The sequence below is a fragment of the Cuculus canorus genome, chromosome 29 (genome assembly GCF_017976375.1).
Source record: "Cuculus canorus isolate bCucCan1 chromosome 29, bCucCan1.pri, whole genome shotgun sequence".
NCBI lineage: Eukaryota > Metazoa > Chordata > Aves > Cuculiformes > Cuculidae > Cuculus > Cuculus canorus.
This window is the reverse complement of record NC_071429.1, coordinates 1,411,920-1,431,286: the sequence shown is the minus strand read 5'-3', so window position 1 is coordinate 1,431,286 and position 19,367 is coordinate 1,411,920. Positions and strand designations below refer to the sequence as shown.

The following is a 19,367-nucleotide window of genomic DNA, read 5'->3' as shown; positions in this document are numbered from 1 at the left end:
TGGTGCTGGGAGCTGTGAGGAGCCCACATCCTAACACTTTGCTGCCTGCATCACTTGAAACATTATTTTGGTGTGATGGAGACTTTTATTTCAATCGACCCTTTCATTTGCATCACAGGACTGGAAAGAGCAATTAATGTGGCAGCGTTCTGGTCCCTTGTAGCCCAGCTGTGCTCTGGGCAAGGCTGGCGGGGGGGGCGAGGGGGGCTTTGGCTCATGGTTCCATGGAACCCCAGGCTGGAACCCTGCAAATGTGGGAGCTTTTAGGGGCTGTGATCTCTTCTGAACCCCATAGGTTCATCCAGGTCTCCTCTGAGCGCTGGGAATGTCATTGCTCAAACTGCTCTGTGCACACATGGAGAGATGCTCTGAGGGAGGTGGGGAAGGATGGGGGGGTCTCCAACCCTGGTGTCCTTCAGCTCAGCTTCTTCTAAGACATCTCCCCCCCCCAAATCCCTACTCGTGGCGAAGGATGGATTTGGAATGGCCAGAGCAGATCACCATCTCCATTACGAGCTTCCTTCCACAGCGGATGCTGTCCTGCCTCCGTGCCACAGCTGTCTGTGGCTATTCTTGCACCATCCATGTGGGGAAACTGAGGTACAGAGAAGGCTCTTATCAGCCCAAGGTCTGCCTGCTTCCCATGGTGATGTGGACCTCACACATGCCACCTCCCTGCTGATTTGAGCCCAGATGGTCCTGGAAAGGATCAGGATACTCCCCGTATGGTTGCTGGAGCCATGCAGCTCCCAAGGTCAGGGGATGCAGCCAGAACCTCCCATGGGACATCCAGGCCAGAGAGAAGGACAGATCCCCTCTGGGGCTGTCCCCAGCATCCGTGGGGCAGCAGAGCAGCACAAGCTAGTCCCTGAGCTCAGCCTGGGTGCCTGCACCCCGGTGGAGACAATACAGTGTTCCCTGCACACAGGGATGCTCTGGCTTGAGTCCTTCCAGGAGGAAGGAGCATCTTCCAGCCTGGCACCTCCAGGGTGGGCAGCATCGGGGGGACAACCAGAGCCCCCCCCCCCCCCCCAGCTGGTGCAGGGAGTGAATCCAAGCTGCTGCATGGAGAAGAAAGGGAGTGAAGCCTTGCATACAAAAATACCTCTATTGCTCACTCCATTGTCCACGGCTCTCGCCTGCCCGCAGCCCACGTGGGCTCCCAGTTGCCTCGCGGTGCTGGACCTGGTGCCCAGCACCATCAGCACAGCCAGCTCCAGTGCAGCCCCGTGCCTGGTGCCACTGGGAGCAGTGGGGTTGCCCTCGCTGCCCGCAGCCAGGCTGCTGCATCCCTGCTTGGGGCGCCTTCGGCTCTCCAGCCTTGTCAGGACTCCAGGTCATGGGAGAGCCGCAGCAGCTCCTTTTGGCTGTCGATGGCTTTCAGGTGCTGCAGGTACGCCCAGGTGGAGACGGGGCTCCGCGCGCTCAGGGACTGCTCCGAGCCTGCCAGGGAGAGCTGAGATCAGCGCTGGGCTCCTGATTCTGTCTGGACTCACTGATCTTCCTCCTTCACCTCCAGCTCAGCTTGCCAACCTGCTCCATCACCGCTGGCTCATCTCATGGATCCCCTGTTGCTACATCTCACCTGACTCGCTGATTTGCTTCCACTGCTGATGGCTTGGCCCACTGATTTCCCCTTCATCACCTCTAGCTCAGCTCATCAAACCTTTCTCTCACCTCCAGCTTGACTCACGCCCTTCCCTATTGCTTCTTGCTCAGCTCCTTGAAATCCCCTCCATCGCCTCTCCCTCAGCTCATGGATCCCCTCCATCAACTCTCCCTTGGCTCTCAGATCCTCTCCATCACCTCCAGGAACCTGCTGGAGCGGAAGGAGCAGGAGCAAACTCCACGGGGCAAAGCGACACCCCAGCCTGCTGCCAGATTTGCTGGAAGCCCTCCTGGACTCTCTTCACCACCAGTTGCTGATGGTGCCTCCAGCAAGCAGCGTGGGACCCACAGGCTGGCACCCCTTGGGAGACGGGAGCTCAGCCTCCATCCCTGGACACTGTGGGGCATCAACACCATCCAGACCAGCTTTCACGCGTTGCGTTGGGCTTGATGCTCTTGGGACATCCCCAGGAGACCCTCCCACCAAGGACAGTGGGTGCACGCTGCTCCAAGTTGGCTGCAAGAAGTAGGGTGGGTGTCCCCCAACACAAGGGTTGAGGGAGAGCAGCAGATGGGCGAGTCCTAGACGTACACGTGGAGATCCTGATGGCTTTGGGGTCTTCCGTCCGGTGCGGAGAGCGATTTCGCAGTGGGGAGAGCGGAGCTGGGAGTGGAGAGAGAGCAGAAACTCAGCCCCATCCTCAAAGGAGCGCTGGTCCCCAGCCCCATCCTTGTCCCCACAGAGGAGCGCTCACCGTGCGTGTGGCTTCGGCAGTGCTGCAGGACACGCATGGTCTTTGCCATCATGTGCTGTGGGCAATGCACAAAGGTCACTTGCTGTCACCTGGCCCCACTTTGCTCCCAGGCTGGGAAAACACAGTCCCCTCCAGCTTCAGCGCTGGCTGCGGCTGCCCTGTGCCCCCCACAGGAACAGTCAAAGCGAGAGGGTCTGCCCTAACGCCACGAGGATGCTCTGGATCTGCATCCCAGAGGATGGGGGGACAGCAGGTCCCCCGAGGTGGCGTCACAGGGAGCCAACCCGCCCCACTCACCATCTTCTCAAAGTTGATGAGGTTCTCAGCCAGTGTGCGATTCCCCTCGTGGATGAATGTCATATCTGAGGGGAGGGATTTGGGGCTCAGCTTTGTCTTCCTGGAGCCCTGGGGAAGGCTGGAGGCATGCAAAGGTGCCCCCACCACCCCAGCCCATCCGTTCCCACCTGAGGTACCCACCTTTGAGGAGCAGGGGCACAAAGGGGATGATGGGGGGGCTTAGCTTGGCGACTGCCAGCCGATAGACCCTGTGGTTCCATGATGGGTCCTGGGAACGGAGCAGGACGTCAAGGTGGGGCGGGCAGGGGACACAGCCCTGGCTGCTGCCTGTCCCAGGTGTAAAGGACATCTCCATGCCACCCCAGTGACCTCGCACCTTTTGGGAAGCGGGACAAATCCTGCTGGGAGGGGCGAATGGAAGGTGGGAAGGGACTGTGCTCACCAGCATCCGCTCCAGTGCCGAGTGCAACTTCCGGATCTTGTGGGGCAGCCTCTGCGCAGAGAGAGGGTCACCAGCACTGGCACCCCGGCTCTCCCACCCACATAGACCTTCAGCTCCTCCACCACCTTCTGCTCTCCACCCACCCATTGAACCTGCGTGGGCTCCGCAGTGCCACCTGCTCTGGGGGCTCGAGAGCAACAGGCTCGGAGCCCAGCGCATGGTGGTACAGGGATTTTCATAGAATCATCAAATAGTTTGGGTTGCAAGGGATCCCAAAGCCCATCCAGTCCCACCCCCTGCCATGGGCAGGGACACCTCCCACTGGATCAGGGGCTCCAAGACCCATCCAACCTGGCCTTGAACCCCTCCAGGGATGGGGCAGCCACCACTGCTCTGGGCAACCTGGGCCAGCGCCTCCCCTCCGTCATAGCAAAACATTTCTGCCTAAGATCTCACCTAAATCTCCCGTCTTTCAGCTCAAAACCATTCTCCCTCATCTTCTTCCTGCAGTCCCTAATCAAGAGCCCCTCCCCAGCTTTTCTGGAGCCCTTTTCAGCGCTGGAAGCTGCTCTGAGGTCTCCCCGGAACCTTCTCCAGGCTGAACAACCCCAACTCTCTCAGCCTGTCCTCCTACAGGAGGTTCTCCAGCCCTCAGATCATCTCCGTGGCCTCCTCTGCACTCGCTCCAACAGCTCCATGTCCTCCCTATGCTGAGGACTCCAGAACTGGACACAGACTCCAGGTGGGTCTCACAGACTGGAGCAGAGGGGCACAATCCCCTCCCTTGCCCTGATGGTCATTTTGTCCCCTGTTTGGGTCTCACCAGACCTCAAGGCTGATCCTGGCCCCCTGCCTGGTGGGAGACATACTCCCTGCCCTCAACATCTCCCCTCCCCAGCTCTTGTGGATGCAGGCTCTGCCTGGACCCCAGCACCCAGGCCCCCATTGCCCGAGCTAGGGGACTCGGATCCATCGCTGCAGACCTCAAGGGACCTTCTCCTAACTGGCAGCAGCCCCAGGGCAGTTACCTCCCAGGTCTTGGCCAGACGGCTGACAGCTGTATTGCTCACACCAAACATCACCGCAAAGAAGGAATTCAGGTTCTTCTGCTCCTTGAGGCTGCAGGGGAGGACAGAGTCAGGCAGGAAGTCCATCCCCATCCCCATCCTCGCAGGAGGTGGGTGACAAGGCACTCACTGTGCAGCCAGCTTGATGAACTTGCGGAGGAGCTGGGCTCGTTTGCCCACCTCAGGGCAGAGGCACAGCTCAGTGGCCACCCAATACTGCAGCTCATTGAAGCGCCGCGTCACCCGCTCCAGGTTGGCTGTGGTCACGTCATGAAACTTCTGTGGCCCAATGATGTAGTGGATCATTTCCACCTGCGAAACCCAATGCGGCTGCTGAGGGGTATCCCAAAAAAGCCACCCCAGAGGTGTCTCCCACCTCAGTTCGAGTGCTGGCCCTACCGGGTGGATACTCTTGAAGAGGTTCCAGTCGTAGTCGGTGAGGTGGCTGGCCAGGTCCTTGGAGCTGATGAGGTCCAGGGTCTCTGAGGAGCCAATGTGGGGGCCCAGCTGCTCGGGGTGGGGGGTCTGTGCACAGGAGAGGACACCCAACCCCTCCTGCCATCAGTCAGAGTGGCAGGGGAGGGAACGCAAGCCCTCTGTCCAGGGGAGAGGGGCAGGGAGGGACAGACACCCCCAACCCTGAGCAGCTGTGGAGGCACTGCGGCCCCAAATCACAGAATCATGGAATGGGTTGGGTTGGAAGGGACCTCAAAGCCTATCCAGGTCCAACTCTCTGCCCTGGGCAGGGACACCTCCCACTGGATCAGGGGCTCCAAGGCCCATCCAACCTGGCCTGGAACCCCTCCAGGGATGGGGCAGCCCCCACTGCTCCGGGCAACCTGGGCCAGGGCCTCCCCACCCTCACAGGAAAACATTTCTCCCTCAGATCTCATCCCAATCTCCCCTCTTTCACCTCAAACTCATTCCCCCTCATCCTCTCCCTGCCCTCACTGATCCAGAGCCCCTCCCCAGCTTTCCTGGAGCCCCTTTCAGTCCTGGAAGCAGCTCTAAGGTCTCTCTGGAGTCTTCACATCTCTAGGCGTGGGGGACGAGCCTGGTGCTGCCCATCCCCGAGACCCCTTCATCACACACTCACCAGGCTGCCCAGCTCCTCCACAGTCACGGCAAAGAGCCTCTCGTTGAGCCCCAGTGCTGTGAACGCCCCCACGGTGTCCAGCTGCAGCCTCACTTTATCTGCGGGAGACCAAACAGTTGGTGCCAGGATGGAGAGGAGGTCACATCCTGGCTGGGCACAGAGTCACTGCCACCACGGAGTGGTGACAGCCTATGTATGGTGGCATCTCTAGAGGAGCCCGCTCACCTCCGGCCGAATTCACCTTCACTAGGATGTGCTCCCCATCCCGGCCGAGCCGAGCGGTGAGGGATCGCAGGATGTCCCGCACCGAGGCGTTGATGGGCAGCACGGTGGTCAGGCACGAGTGGTCTGGTCTGTAGATCTCGTAGGGTACTATAGGGTAGAAAAAGAGCTTTAGAGCCCCAGACACCAGGGAGGAGACATCCCCACCGTGCATGGCCATACCTTTGTCCTGGGCTCTTAAGGCACAGCTGGTGTTCAAATTGCCCTCCTCCTGGCTTGTGAGCCAGTTCACTGAGCTCCGAGCCTGTGGCCAAGGTGGGAGAGAGCAGGGAGGATGCCAGCCCACCAGCCACCCTTTATGCCAGGAGTCCCCAGAGGACAGGGGTGACCCAGCTCTCCACCCCTCAGTGCCACCCCTACCTTGGGCTGGGGAGAAACACTGCCATCTCCGTTCTCCAGCCTGCAGAGAGAGGGGAAAGGTGGTTTTAGAGTCCATACCTCACTCTGGAGACAGAACCACGTCCTGAAGCCCCCAATCTCCACACCACCAAGCTCCTTGAGCAGCTCTGCCCCACTGGGGAGCCGTAGGAGTGTTTGCACCCTCCATGTAGCCGTGAAAGCCCCATGCTGGGGACAAGGTGGCCTGAGAGCTGATGGCATCTCCCCAAGCTTGGCAATCGTTATTTTGCTGGCGAAAGCTCAGCCCCATGAGAAGAAGGAGTGACTGAGGGAGCTGGTGGTGTTTAGCCTGGAGGAAAGGACACTGAGGTGAGACCTCATCGCTGTCTACAACTGCCTAAAAGGAGGTGGTAGAGAGGTTGGGGTTGGTCTCTTCTCCCTGGTAGCCAGTGACAGGACAAGGGGAAATGGCCTCAAGATGCACCAGGGGAGATTTAGGTTGAATTTCTTTACTGAAAGAGTTGCCAAGCATTGGAAGAGATGGTTGAGCGTCCATCCCTGGAAGGGTTCAAAAGGCAAGTAGACGTTGTACTTGGGGACATGGTTTGGTAGCGGACTTAGGGCTGGATCCATGGTTGGACTTGATGATCTTAAAGGTCTTTTCCAACCAAAACCATTCTATGATGGGTACAGGAGGTGGGGACACGAGCACCAGCAGTGGCACTGGGGGGACAGAATCAGGCTCTGTTTTGGATGGGGACACCCCTCCTTCCCAGGGGGACTCACACTCGGGGCCGCTGGCGGTCCTGTGCTTGCTCCTGGCTCAGCCCACCCAGACGGGGGTCCTGGCTCACCAGGTCCGCGAGGTTCTGCAGGAGGAAGGTGCCTGGTGGTCAGCACAGGGTGGTGACAACCAGACCTCCTTGGTGACATCCCTCCCCTTGCTCCCAGTACCTGCAGCAGCGCTGTGGTGCTGCGGTCGCCCTGCAGCAGCCACCCGTAGAGCAGCACCCACTGGCTCACCAGCCGCAGGATCTTCCGGCGCTTGTGCAAGGAGTAGGTGGCCTTCTCCTGCTCTGATCCCTCCAGTGGCTCCACGCGGAAACTGGGACCAGTCAAGGACAGCAGCGCAGACGCAGGGATCCCCGCACGAATGCACCCAGCACAGGACGGGAGGTGCGGATACGCCCTGTGCCCAAGAGCTCGGGGGAGTTAGGGGTCCCCTACCCAACCCCTGAGGTCCTACTGGGATGACAGGGACCAAGTTGAGCTTGCTGGTCCCTGATGGGGTGTAGGGTGGAGCCCAGTCCCTCCCAGCTCGAGCGGCAGAAGGATACTGGTGCAGCAGAGCTCTGCAGAGCTGCGAGGTCGGCATGAACACGGTGTAAGTCAGCAGAAAATCCCCCAGCAGAGTATCTGCAAGAGGCCAGGCCACCATCAGTCACCCTCTAGGCTGTCCATCAGCTTGGGGACATGGTGGGGTGGGGAAAGGGTCACCCAAAGGTGGTCACGGACAGGTGGAAAGGGTCACTCGTGCCCTGAATGTGGTCTCCCGGCACGGTGACCATGCTCATTGCAGGTCCCTTTTCGCTCCTGACCACCCTGGAAAGGGCTGGTAAGGATGAAAGCTTTGGGAGATGAAAGAAAATTCAGGGGTAGCACTAAAAGTGCAGAGCTTGGAGTTGGCTTCAAGTCAGCCGCTGGTGACGCCAGCTTGGATTTTTTACCCGCTGGGGACATCTCCTGGTTCCCATCTCACCCGGCTTTGCTTCTCTCCAAAGGCAGAGGGAGTTTGGAGGGATGCAGGAGAGGAAGGAGGAGATGCTCACTGCCCTGGAGCTGCCTCCTTCTCCCGGCCTCAACGGGGCATTTTAGGGTGAAAGGAGAAGCTTTTGGGGCTGAACAGTGGGAAGGCACCAGCGTCACTTGGGCACCCTGTCCCCACCCCCCTGCCTATCTCGGGGTGGCTTGGGATGTGGTCCCCAGCCCAAGGGGGTAACTCCCCACCTACCCACAGGGTCATAGAGCGTGGTGTCGAGCCTCATGAACTCCAGCAGATGCTCCAGGATCTTCTCCGGTGTCCCAGCCATCACCAGGTACCTGGTAAGGAGAGCACTGGGCACATCAGAGAAGGATGTGATACCTCAGCTGTGAGCAGGGCAACCAGGCCACCACGCTGGGCCACCGGACCACCCGACACATCGGGTCAGCATGGCCTGGCATCGCTGCTACCACTTTAGGAACGTGGTTCTCCCAGCGAGAGAAAGCAGAGGAGTCAGAGGGATGGGCAGTGGCTACAAGGAGGCGTGGGGACAGGCTGCTGTCACCTGCTGCTCCGTGCAGCGGCAGGCTGGCTGCTGCCACCCTGCAGGTTCTTCTGCAGGACAAGCACCACCTTCCCGTGCTCCTTCAGCCGCATGGTGTTGGCCTCCACATCCTAGCGAGAGAAACCAACCGTCAGCCCAGTTTTGATCCATCAGGCTGGCTGGTTGCACCCCATACTCGACAGAGAGAGGAGCCTCCTGCCCTACAAACACCATGGAGGGTGCATGGAGTGCCCCGACTCCGATCCAGCCCCCCCGCGAGCCTCCTGCCTACCTTGAGGATGTGGTTGAAATCCTGCTTGTCCACACGGAGGAAGTGGCAGTTGTCTTCCCGCAGAATGATGGTGGCGGCGCGGGGCGCGTCGTTCACCAGCGCCAGCTGCCCAAAGTCATCCCCCTCATGCAAGGTGGCCACCAAACCCTACAGGGACAACAGGAAGGGTGAGGGATGGGCTGGAAGCTTTCATCCCCACTGGGGGACAGTGACAGTGACAGAGAGGGGCTCTTCTTCAGGGAGTGCAGGGAGAGGATGAGGGGAACATTTGTGAGCTGAAAGAGGGGAGATCGAGATGAGATATTAGGAAGAAATGTTTTGCTGTGAGGGTGGGGAGGCCCTGGAACAGGGTGCCCAGAGCAGTGGTGGCTGCCCCATCCCTGGAGGGGTTCCAGGCCAGGTTGGATGGAGCCCCATATCCAGTGGGAGGTGTCCCTGCCCATGGTGGGAGTGGGACTGAATGGGCTTTGAGGTCCCTTCCAACCCAAACTGTTCCATGACTCTATGACACGGTGTGTTTGCCACAGGGATGCACCCACCTTGCCATGGGTGACAACGTTCACTGAACCCTTCCAGATGATGTACCACGATGTGCCTTTATCTCCTTGGCTGAACACTGCAGGGGAAACAGCGGCATCCAGCAATCAAAGAGGGGGACCCCGAAAACTTAAGCTCCCCCATCCCAAGTCCCCAAACCAGTGCTCTTGTTCCCTCCATCCCTGCTCCACCACGAGACAGCAGGAGCAGCCACATCGATGAAAATGGCTCTAGCTCTTCTCCCTGGGCTGGAAACCATTTCCTGGGGGCACAACCGGCCCTGCTCGGCTTCTGGGGTTTGTGACACTCACACACGGTGCCTGCTCTCGGGTGCGACTCGAACATCAGCACAGATGCCAGCTCCCTCTTCACCTGCAGCGAGAGGCACCCTTAGCCTGAGCGAGGAGGGGACACGCGTGGGCATAGAGGACAGGGTGGGAAGGAGGCTCAGGGGTGCTCAGCCAGGGGAGGAGTCCCAGACAGGGAGCATAAGGATGGATGCAGGAGGATTTGGGGATGAGGAGCAGTTTGTGGGTGGTGACACACATGCTGTAGGGGTGCAGGAAAAAAGCTTCACTTACCGAGTTGGAGAGATGAGCCACAGCTTTGATGTGGAGGAGCTCCTCAAAGATGAGCTCCAACTCGTCCTCCGTACGCTGGGCTGGCCTGGGAGGGGAGCAGTGGGGGAGCAGACATCAGTGTCCCCTCTCCTCACCACGTACTGGGGCACAAACACCCCTCTCCAGGCACAGACACCCCTCTCCTGGGGCACAAACACTCTTACCTTGGCACAGACGCCCCTCTCCAGACACAAACACCCCTCTCCTGGGGCACAAACACTCCTACCTTGGCATAGACGCCCCTCTCTGGGCACAAAATACCCCTGTCCTGGGGCACAAATACCTCTCTCCAGGCACAAGCACTCCTCTCCTGGCACAAACACCCCTCTCCTGGGGCACAGACACCCCTCTCCAGGCACAAACACTCCTCTCCTGGCTGAGAAGCCGCTTTGTCCTCTCCATGGCAGAGATGCTAAGGCTGCCCCATCCACACCAGCCCCTTTTGGTCCCCAGTCCCTCCTGGAGCAGGGTTGAAATCACCCCCGTGTGTTCCCTCCCAGCCCCTGGGGAGCTCCTGGCCACTCACGGCTTGCGCAGGGCCATGGTAAGCAGAGCATCGGGACCAAGCTGGGCCAGGAAAGCCAGTGCCTCCAGCAGCTCCTCTGCATCCCGCAGCCCAGCACCAGGCTCAGGGCTCAGCTCCAGCTCGGCAAAGCGGTAAAACTGGGTGTCCTTGTCCTGGAAATGCCACTCCTGCTTCACTGCATGGGGGAGAGCACCATGAGCTCAACTGTGCACCCGTGGGAGACCCCAGGGGTACCACGTGCACCCACTTGCTGCCACCTCCAGCCCTCACCGTGTGTCAGGACCCCTCCATCCAGCAGCACCTGGCAGACGCCAATGGCTTGGCTGCGGGTCTGGATGCTGAGCCCGGCGCTCAGCAGCCAGTCCACCAGCTCCTTCCCGGAGCAGCACTGCCTGCAAGAGGAAAGGGTGTGAGAATCGTCCTCCAAAAGAGACTGTGATGCCCAGCATCCCTGCTGAGCCCCTGCTCGAGACGGGCAGCAGAAGTCCTGCTCCTTCCAGTGTGGCAGGAGGTGCCGCCCATCCCACCTGTGGTGCCGTAGGTGATGCTTGTGGTCCCGGATGAGGCCAGGGCGAGTGCTGGTAAGGTGGATGAAGAGGAGCTTTCCCGCTCGCCAGATCTTCTCTGATGATGCCTGGGGGGTGGAAGCAGATTCTACAGCTTGGAAAGGAAGCAGGAAGGGCGCAGATGAGGCAAAGCCCCCTCGCGCTGACCCCTCGCACACTCAGCTGCACCCCAACACCCTGTCCACCCCAGCATCTCCATCACCCACACCCAGGAACGGTTGAGCCCAAGGGATTGAGCATCCCAGAGCTGAGCCAAGAACCCCAGGGCATGGGGGACACGAAGACCCCAACTCTCACAGCCTTTAAGGTGTTTTTCTATCTCCCCTCTCCCCAAATTCACCTCCTTGTGGGTTTTCCCAGACTACCCACCTGGGTAAGGCTGTGGCCATAATCCAAAGTGGATTCAGTATCCAAAAGTGGAGTCTACAACACCAGAAAAGAAGGGGGTTGGTGGATGTGGGGGCTCTGCCGTGCCCCCTTTCACCCCACGCACCCCAGGAGGGCTCCTGCCTCCCCCAAGGTGCATTTCAGCCTCATCCGCTCTGCACCAGGCAAGGATGCGAGCATCCCTGCACATCTACCAGCGCCCATCTCCTAAAAGCAAGGCAAAGCCTTTACTCCGCTCCACCCTTGCTGAAAAGAGACGTGCGTAGCGGGGACCGAACCTCCAAAACCCGCTTCCCCCCCCCTCCACCCCGCGGTTATGTTTAACTCCAGGAAGGGAAGCACACTCCAATGAGGGCGCTGGGAGATAAAAGAAGGAAGTTAAAAGTAAAATCTTTGCGAACAGGGATCAAAGCCGTCGGATTTGAGACACGGAGCTTGCCACCAGAGGAGAAAGACTTCAAAAAGCCCTGGGGAAGCCAGCACAGCCCCAGGGGAAGGAGAGGCCTCCAAAACCTGGGGGGTTTCCTCCAGCTTTAAAGCTGGGTCCAGACAGAGAGGATGAAAAAGATGCCAAATTCTGGTAGGGTTATGGGGGTGGTCCAAGAAAGTCTTTGGGAGCTGGAGGATCAGCTTGCAGAGGATGCTAAGGACTGCAATCACGGCCAGTCTGTCCCACAGCAGAAGATGAGGAGCAAGAATTGTAGAATGCTTTGGGTTGGAAGGGACCTCAAAGCCCATCCAGTCCCACCCCTGCCATGGGCAGGGACACCTCCCACTGGATCAGGGGCTCCAAGCCCCATCCAACCTGGCCTGGAACCCCTCCAGGGATGGGACAGCCCCCACTGCTCTGGGCACCCTGGGCCAGGGCATCAACATCCTCCCAGGAAAACATTTCTCCCTAAGATCTCATCTCAATCTCCCCTCTTTCAGCTGAAAACCATTCCCCTCATCCTCTCCCTGCACTTCCTGATCCTGAGCCCCTTCCCAGCTTTCCTGGAGCCCCTTTCAGCACTGGAAGCTGCTCTAAGGTTTTCCCACAGCCTTCTCTTCTCCAGGATGAACAACCCCAACTCTCTCAGCCTGTCCTCGTACAGGAGGTGCTCCAGCCCTCGGATCATCTCCTCGGATGGGTTTCAGTATGAAGAAAGTAAAATGATCACAGCACACGTGGTTCACCAGCAATTCAGTGCTTCCTTAGCCTAAAGGATAAAAACGTGCCTTTGGGGCTGGAAAAGCCCAGGCACCCACTAGGATTTTGCTCTATTTAACGCAAATCCACATGCAACGAGTTGATCCAATGTTCTTTTCTAAATCGGCTCCTCTTTAATGTCTCTGCCAATTCCTGATCCTAAAATAGCTCAGGGATCCTAAAATGGCTCGGGGAGTCCCTCCTGGAGCAATGTGTCATCACATCATCGGGAAGAGCCAGGAACTGTCTCTGGGCTGAGCCGTGGTCCCACACCGGGTCCTCACTGGATCAGCTGCCCCAGCACAACCCAGGGTCAGGGTCAGCCCTACTGGGAGCGACGCTGATCCCTGCCAGGCTACGACTGAGTCCTCGGGTTCCCCACAACCACTTATCCCTTTGGAGCCCTGTGTCTAGTTCTAGAATCCCCAACATAAGAGGATATGGAACTGTTGGGGTGAGTCCAGAGGAGGACATGGAGATGATCTGAAGGCTGGAGCACCTCTGCAATGAGAAGAGGCTGAGAGAGTTGGAGTTGTTCAGCCTGGAGAAAAGGCTCCGGGGAGACCCTTAGAGCAGCTTCCAGGACTGAAAGGCGTTCCAGGAAAGCTGGGGAGGGGCTTTTTACAAGGGTCTGGAGTGATAGGATGATGGATAACGGCTTTAAATTGGAAGGGGGAAGGTTTAGATTGAGTTTGAGGAGCCCCTGGCCCAGGGTGCCCAGAGCAGTGGTGGCTGCCCCATCCGTGGAGGGGTTCCAGGCCAGGTTGGATGGGGCTCGGAGCCCCTGATCCAGTGGGAGGCGTCCCTGCCCATGGCAGAGGGTGGGACTGGATGGGCTTTGAGGTCCCTTCCAACCCAAACTATTCCAGGATTCTATAGTGCCCATCAGTACCTGCTTTTTCCTCCTTGTGCTTTTTTTCCTCCCAGGTTTGTCCCCTCAGGGAGCGGATGCTCCAGGGAAAAGCAGCATAAGGAAAGGATGAGCCATTGCCCACCCCAGCTGCAGCCCTAATCCTGGTGCAAAGGTGGCCACGCTCCAATCCAGGTGCTGCCCAGAGGGATGAGGGCTCCCACATGACCACAGCCCTGAATAAACAAACTTTCATCTTGGCTGCATAAACCATGGGCCGGGGAAGACGTGAGCACCCGTCAGACCTGTTCTCTCCACGCTGCCCTGGCTGAGGCAGTCAAGGCACTCTGAGCATTAACCCCCAGACAGTGTGAGGGCTGCCCTTCCTCCCGGTGTCTTCACCTCGAGGAAAAGGATTTGTGGTCCTGCCCATTTATTTCTGGCTCTATGTGGTCTGCAACACTCCGCACTGGTGGTGGAGGTGGTGGGAGCTCAAAACATGGCATCTTCCGGGACAGGTCCTCCTCGGATCTGCTGGTTCCACGCTAGTTGGGAAGCTTGCAACTCCGGCAAGAGGGACAGACGGATGAAAGCCTCAATTAAGGATGCCAAGGGCATGCGTAATTAGCTGCAGAAGTCTTCTTTGCAAATTCATTCAAGGACAAAACAACTTGCCAGGAGCTGAGGGGAAAACAAACAGCCCTGGGACCTCCTGGTCCAGGCAGGAGGGTGGTGGAGGTGGATGCCCCATGGGTGCTCCGTCCTGTGCTGCCTGATTGCTCGTCTCAAACCTTGCCCAGCTCAGTATGCTTCCTCATTTCTTCCGGCCCTTTTCATACCCCTTGGGCTTTCCCATCCTCCTCAGGACAGCCTGGATGGCTCGAACTGCCAACCTGCCCCCAGCGGTTTGCATCCAGCTTAGAAGAGCTTCAGGGAGCAGACGGAAAACAAGCGGCTCCACAAACACAGCAAGTCCCTGGGGATGTTCCTGCCGCTGAGGCTGGGACATGGTGACTTACTCACTCTGCAAACTTTCCTGAGCCTCGTGACCACCTCATGGAACAGGAAACTCGGCGGCAATGGCAGAGCAAATGTTTGCAAGTAGGAGCTGGGCTGTGGCCAGAGCGTGGAGCTGCCGCCCGTGGGACCAGAGGGCGATGTCACCCCCTTGGATGCAAGCGAAAGCTGCTCCAGTTCCCCAACAGCCTTTGCTGTCGCCCCGTAAGTGAGGTCTGTCCTTGAGGCAAGGAGCCAGGATGTGTCACGGTCCTGCTCCAAGCCACGCTCACAAGGACACTGAAGGAGACTGAGAAAATCCCTGCCCAAGGATGAGCGCTTGGAGTGATTCTCCCTCCTGGGGTTTGCTCCTTGCCAGTGCAGCTCTAAAACACGCGTAAAATCTCACGGATGGCCTTAAAATCCCCTTCCCAGAGCATCCTTGCTCCCCAGCTCCCAGGTCCGGACCCACAGGATGCCCTCCCCACCCTCACCCCCTGCCTAATTGTCACAGCATCGTGGCTGCTGGCCCCTAACAGCTTCCTAAGGAGTTGCCTCTTCCATCTTCCTGCTTACAGGACACACGGGCCCTGAGATCCTGCCTTTCTCCAGAAATCCGGCAGCGGTGGGCGGCTGGCCAAGGCCAGTAGTGACCGTTCCGTGCTCGAGCACTGCTTTTGTTTGGGATGGCAAGGAAAAACAACAAGAGTTATTTCAGGCTTTATGGCTCCGGAGAAAGTCCTCGCCCATCCGCAGGCTCAAAAGGGACGGCAGGCAGCCAGGGGCTTGCTGTCCCCTCGGGAGCTTTGTCCAGGATGGGGAGCTCAGGGGATCCACTCTGTCCCCTCCGTCCTCTCCAGGGACACAGGGAGAACCGGCACGATGGCATTTGTCCTCTGGAAAGGGTGAAGGATGAAGCTGCTTGGGGATGCCAGGCTGCGATGCCCTGCTGATGGCAGGAGCCTCCAGCAAGCAGGAAGGGATTTATTGGAGCTGGGATCAGGCAAATGGGTCCCCAGGAGGGATGAGATGGAGCCACAACACGTGGAGGAGTTTCCAGGAGCCGTAGGCTTGCAGCAATGGGGACGAGGGACAGCCCGATGCTTCCCTGCTGTCCACCTCTCCTCTACCTGCCCCAAGGAATGGGTGCACCGAGAGCACCCTCCCACCTGCAAAAAGCGGGGTGAACACCCCCTTGGCTCCAAAGATCCACTCCCCTCAAGCAGGTGAGCAGTTGTCCCCATGCACGGCAGGGAGGGGACACTGCTGCCACGCTGCACGTGCCACCCAGGCTTTGTCAGCTTGCTCCTCGCCTGGCAGCTGAGCGCAGGAACGCTCCATCCGCTGCTTTCCTGACCTCTCTGCCCTTTAACCACACCAAAAAAAAACCCTCAGAAAATTCCTAAAAGTTTTGGGAGGAAAAAAAAAACCAAAACAGGAATGGGGGGAAGACAGGAAATATGTGAAGGAGCGTGGATGCTGTGTAGAAAGTCAAAAGAGGGGGTGCATGTTCACTTGAAGTAAATTCACTTTTTGCCTTAAAAACATTCGTTTTGAGTTAAGCAGTGATGGAAGGGGAAGGTCACAAAGCTCAGGTGGGACAGGTGAGCTCTGTTAAGGACGGGGAAGGGCTTGGGGGTCACGTCTCACCCCAAAGAGGGACAGAGAGGAGACCAAGAGTGAGGAATGGATGCTTTTTACACCCCGGAGACTCCCCGGTAGCTCTTGGCCAGAGGACAGCATGGACCCAAGGAGGAAGGATGTGATGTTAAGCGTCGTCCTGCTGCCAAGCGACGCGTTTCTCCTGAAGAAATATCCTGAGCTGGTGAGGAGGGAACATTTTGAACCTCATGTGCCAGAGGGCCATGGGGAAGGGCTTTCCTGTTCACACGCTTGAGGTTGGGGTGCACTGCCCGGGTCGCTGTGCGCTTGAGCACAATAGCACCGGGCTCATTTCACGCCTGGCTGCCGGCTCCGCCTGGAGAAGGGGTTTGGGCAGGTGGTTGCAGAAATATGCTCCTTGCATGCCTCACCTCGCAGCCAGCAAACCCGAGGGGGGAGAAGGGTGTGGGTGGTGAGGAGCCTCGGAAAGAGGGGCTGGAGGTGGTGAGGAGCCTCGGAAAGAGGGGCTGGAGGTGGTGAGAGCCTCGGACAGAGAGGCTGGAGGTGGTGAGAGCCTCGGAAAGAGGGGCTGGAGGTGGCGAGAGCCTTGGAAAGAGGGGCTGGAGGTGGCGAGAGCCTCGGAAAGAGGGGCTGGAGGTGGCGAGAGCCTCGGAAAGAGGGGCTGGAGGTGGCGAGAGCCTCGGAAAGAGGGGCTGGAGGTGGCGAGAGCCTTGGAAAGAGGGGCTGGAGGTGGCGAGAGCCTCGGAAAGAGGGGCTGGAGGTGGTGAGAGCCTCGGAAAGAGGGGCTGGAGGTGGCGAGAGCCTCGGAAAGAGGGGCTGGAGGTGGCGAGAGCCTCGGAAAGAGGGGCTGGAGGTGGCGAGAGCCTTGGAAAGAGGGGCTGGAGGTGGCGAGAGCCTCGGAAAGAGGGGCTGGAGGTGGCGAGGAGCCTCGGAAAGAGGGGCTGGAGGTAGTGAGGAGCCTCGGAAATAGGGGCTGGAGGTGGCGAGGAGCCTCGGAAAGAGGGGCTGGAGGTGATGAGAGCCTCGGAAAGAGGGGCTGGAGGTGGTGAGAGCCTCGGACAGAGGGGCTGGAGGTGGTGAGAGCCTCGGACAGAGGGGCTGGAGGTGGTGAGAGCCTCGGACAGAGGGGCTGGAGGTGATGAGAGCCTCGGACAGAGGGGCTGGAGGTGGCGAGAGCCTCGGAAAGAGGGGCTGGAGGTGATGAGAGCCTCGGAAAGAGGGGCTGGAGGTGGTGAGAGCCTCGGAAAGAGGGGCTGGAGGTGGCGAGAGCCTCGGAAAGAGGGGCTGGAGGTGGTGAGGAGCCTCGGAAAGAGGGGCTGGAGGTAGTGAGAAGCCTCAGGCAGAGGGGCTGGAGGTCGTGAGAGCCTCGGAAAGAGGGGCTGGAGGTGGCGAGAGCCTCAGGCAGAGGGGCTGGAGGTGGTGAGAGCCTCGGAAAGAGGGGCTGGAGGTGGCGAGAAGCCCTGGGGGGGCCCCACTTGGCTCTTGTGGTGGGTTCACCAAAGCCCATGCCTGGCCAGGCTCAGCCCCCCCCAGTGCAAGAGGGGATGCTGAGAGGGGCATCAGGAGAAGACAGCAGTGAATGGGGGTCCTTGGTTCAGGGTCACTCAGTAGTGGGGACTGAGGTCAGTCTCGGTGGTGCCGGGGGTCCCCCAGACGGGCTGCCCCCTCCCTCCCTCCCAGCCCAGACTCACCCAGCGGATGCCCTGGATGCGGGGCAGGGTACCCCCCTCGCCCTCCAGCCGGACCTCGTAGCTGCAGCTCCGGAACAAGTGCATCTTCTTGAGCAGCACCGAGAGCCGGTGACCGTCAGCACCGGGCGGGGCGGCGCGGGGAGAAGCCACGATCCCCGGCTCCAGCCCTGTGCCCTGCCGGCTCCCGGGGCTCCCGGGGTTCCCGATGTTCTTAGGGCTCTCGGGGTTCCCGGTGTTCCCGGTGCTCTGGGGGCACCCGTTGTTCCCGGGGCTCCCTCCGCCCCGGCCCCGCGCAGCTTCATTCGGTGCCGCCGACGGGAGGCGAAGCCATCGCGGCTCCGGGGCGGGACGGGACCGGCTGAGTGCGCTCCGCCCCGAGCGGGACGGGAACCCCGCCCGCAGCCCCCCCCCCCCCGCCTCGCCTCTTGGGGGACCCCCCCCCGACACGGTCAAACCCCACCCGGGGTCCCAAGGTCCAAACCCCCATCCCTTGCGTGCTCTTGGGGACCCCCCCCGTGCTCTTGGGGACCCCCCCATCCTCTTGGGGGACCCCCCCCGACACGGTGAAACCCCACCCGGGGTCCCAAGGTCCAAACCCCCATCCCTTGTGTGCTCTTGGGGATCCCCCCATCCTCTTGGGGGACCCCCCCGACACGGTGAAACCCCACCCGCAGCCCCTCCCGGGGTCTCACGGTCCAAGCCCCCTGCCCCTTGCATCGTTCTGGGGACTCCCCCCCCCCCCATTTATTTAGGGATGTCCCGTCCTTTTGGGGATCCACCTGAAACAGTGAAACCCCACCCGCATCCCCTCTTGGTGTCCCATGATCCAAACCCCCATCCCCTCCATCCTTTTGGGGACCCCTCCATCCTATTGGGGACCCCTTTGTCCTTCTGAGGAGCCCTTGTCTTGATCATCCCGAGGGGGGCACGATGAAACCCCACCCATACCCCCCTCAAGAGGTCCCACAATCTGACCCCCCCCCTCTACCTTCTGCATCCTTTTGTGACATCCTCTAGCCCTTTTGTGGGGACCCCTGTCCTTTTGGGGATACCACCATCCTGGGAGGGACATGGTGAAACCCCACCTGCAGCCACTCTTAGGGTTCAAACCCTCCGTTCCTTGAATCCTTTTAGGGACCTCACCATCCTTTTGGGGACCCCCTTGTCCTGACCATCTTGGGAGGGGGCAGCCTGGCCCCCCACCCAGCCTGAGCCCTGTGTGTCCCCTCTGGTGACTCCAGGAGTCCCTGCCCTTCTGCTGAGCACCCCACCAAGACCCCAGGCATTGGGGTGACTCCAGGAGCCCCCCCTGCCCTTCCGTGGAGCTCCCCACCAGATCCCAGGGGGTTGGGGTGTCACCAGGAGCCCCTGTCATTCCCTTGAGCACCCCAACAAGCCCCTGGGAACTGGGGTGATTCCAGGAGCCCCTGCACACCCTAACAAGACCCCAGGGATTGGGGAACCACCACCCTGCCCGTTCCCGCAGGAGGAGGAACCGGGCACGCCGGTGCTGGGAAGCGGGAGGCGATTTATACTGGGGAGGGGGCCCCGAGCCTCCGACTGGGACAGGACAGAGGAGCAGACCTGGAGTGAAGCCCTGTAAGTGCTTGTGCCGGCTAAAAAGAAAACTTTTTCTGCCAAAAGGAGCTTTTGAAAGAATCACAGAATCACAGAATCACCAGGTTGGAAAGGACCCATTGGATCATGGAGTCCAACCATTCCTAACACTCCCTAAACCATGTCCCTCAGCACTTCATCCACCCGTTCCTTAAACACCTCCAGGGAAGGCGACTCAACCCCCTCCCTGGGCAGCTGTTCCAGTGCCCAATGACTCTTTCAGTGAAGAATTTTTTCTGATATCCAACCTGAACCTCCCCTGGCGGAGCTTCAGGCCATTC

General features: G+C 59.6%; 1 protein-coding gene across 5 annotated transcripts; it reads right to left on the bottom strand.

The window, feature by feature from the left end:
• Positions 1 to 87: 87 nt before the first annotated feature.
• On the bottom strand, positions 88 to 17,700 carry RAPGEF3 (Rap guanine nucleotide exchange factor 3). 5 transcript variants are annotated; one of them, XR_008447409.1, is made up of 27 exons: positions 17,470 to 17,700; positions 11,103 to 11,156; positions 10,695 to 10,801; positions 10,438 to 10,559; positions 10,168 to 10,342; positions 9,603 to 9,687; positions 9,333 to 9,393; positions 9,024 to 9,100; positions 8,485 to 8,631; positions 8,214 to 8,323; positions 7,898 to 7,986; positions 7,224 to 7,302; positions 6,841 to 6,991; positions 6,673 to 6,755; positions 5,908 to 5,947; positions 5,710 to 5,791; positions 5,491 to 5,637; positions 5,266 to 5,363; positions 4,569 to 4,694; positions 4,300 to 4,481; positions 4,131 to 4,221; positions 3,037 to 3,153; positions 2,841 to 2,928; positions 2,661 to 2,725; positions 2,364 to 2,418; positions 1,106 to 2,272; positions 91 to 595 (listed from the first exon to the last, which is right to left on the bottom strand). XR_008447409.1 is itself a non-coding variant. In XM_054051544.1 (27 exons), the coding sequence occupies exons 1-27, from the start codon at positions 17,551 to 17,553 to the stop codon at positions 1,325 to 1,327; spliced, it is 2,706 nt and encodes a 901-aa protein (XP_053907519.1). In that variant the 5' UTR covers positions 17,554 to 17,700; the 3' UTR covers positions 92 to 1,324. The 5 variants fall into 5 exon arrangements, 4 of the variants coding, with proteins under 4 accessions (XP_053907520.1, XP_053907518.1, XP_053907519.1 ...); XM_054051544.1 differs by having other exon boundaries at positions 92 to 1,443; positions 2,201 to 2,272; XM_054051545.1 differs by having other exon boundaries at positions 88 to 2,272; positions 6,910 to 6,991.
• Positions 17,701 to 19,367: the final 1,667 nt, after the last annotated feature.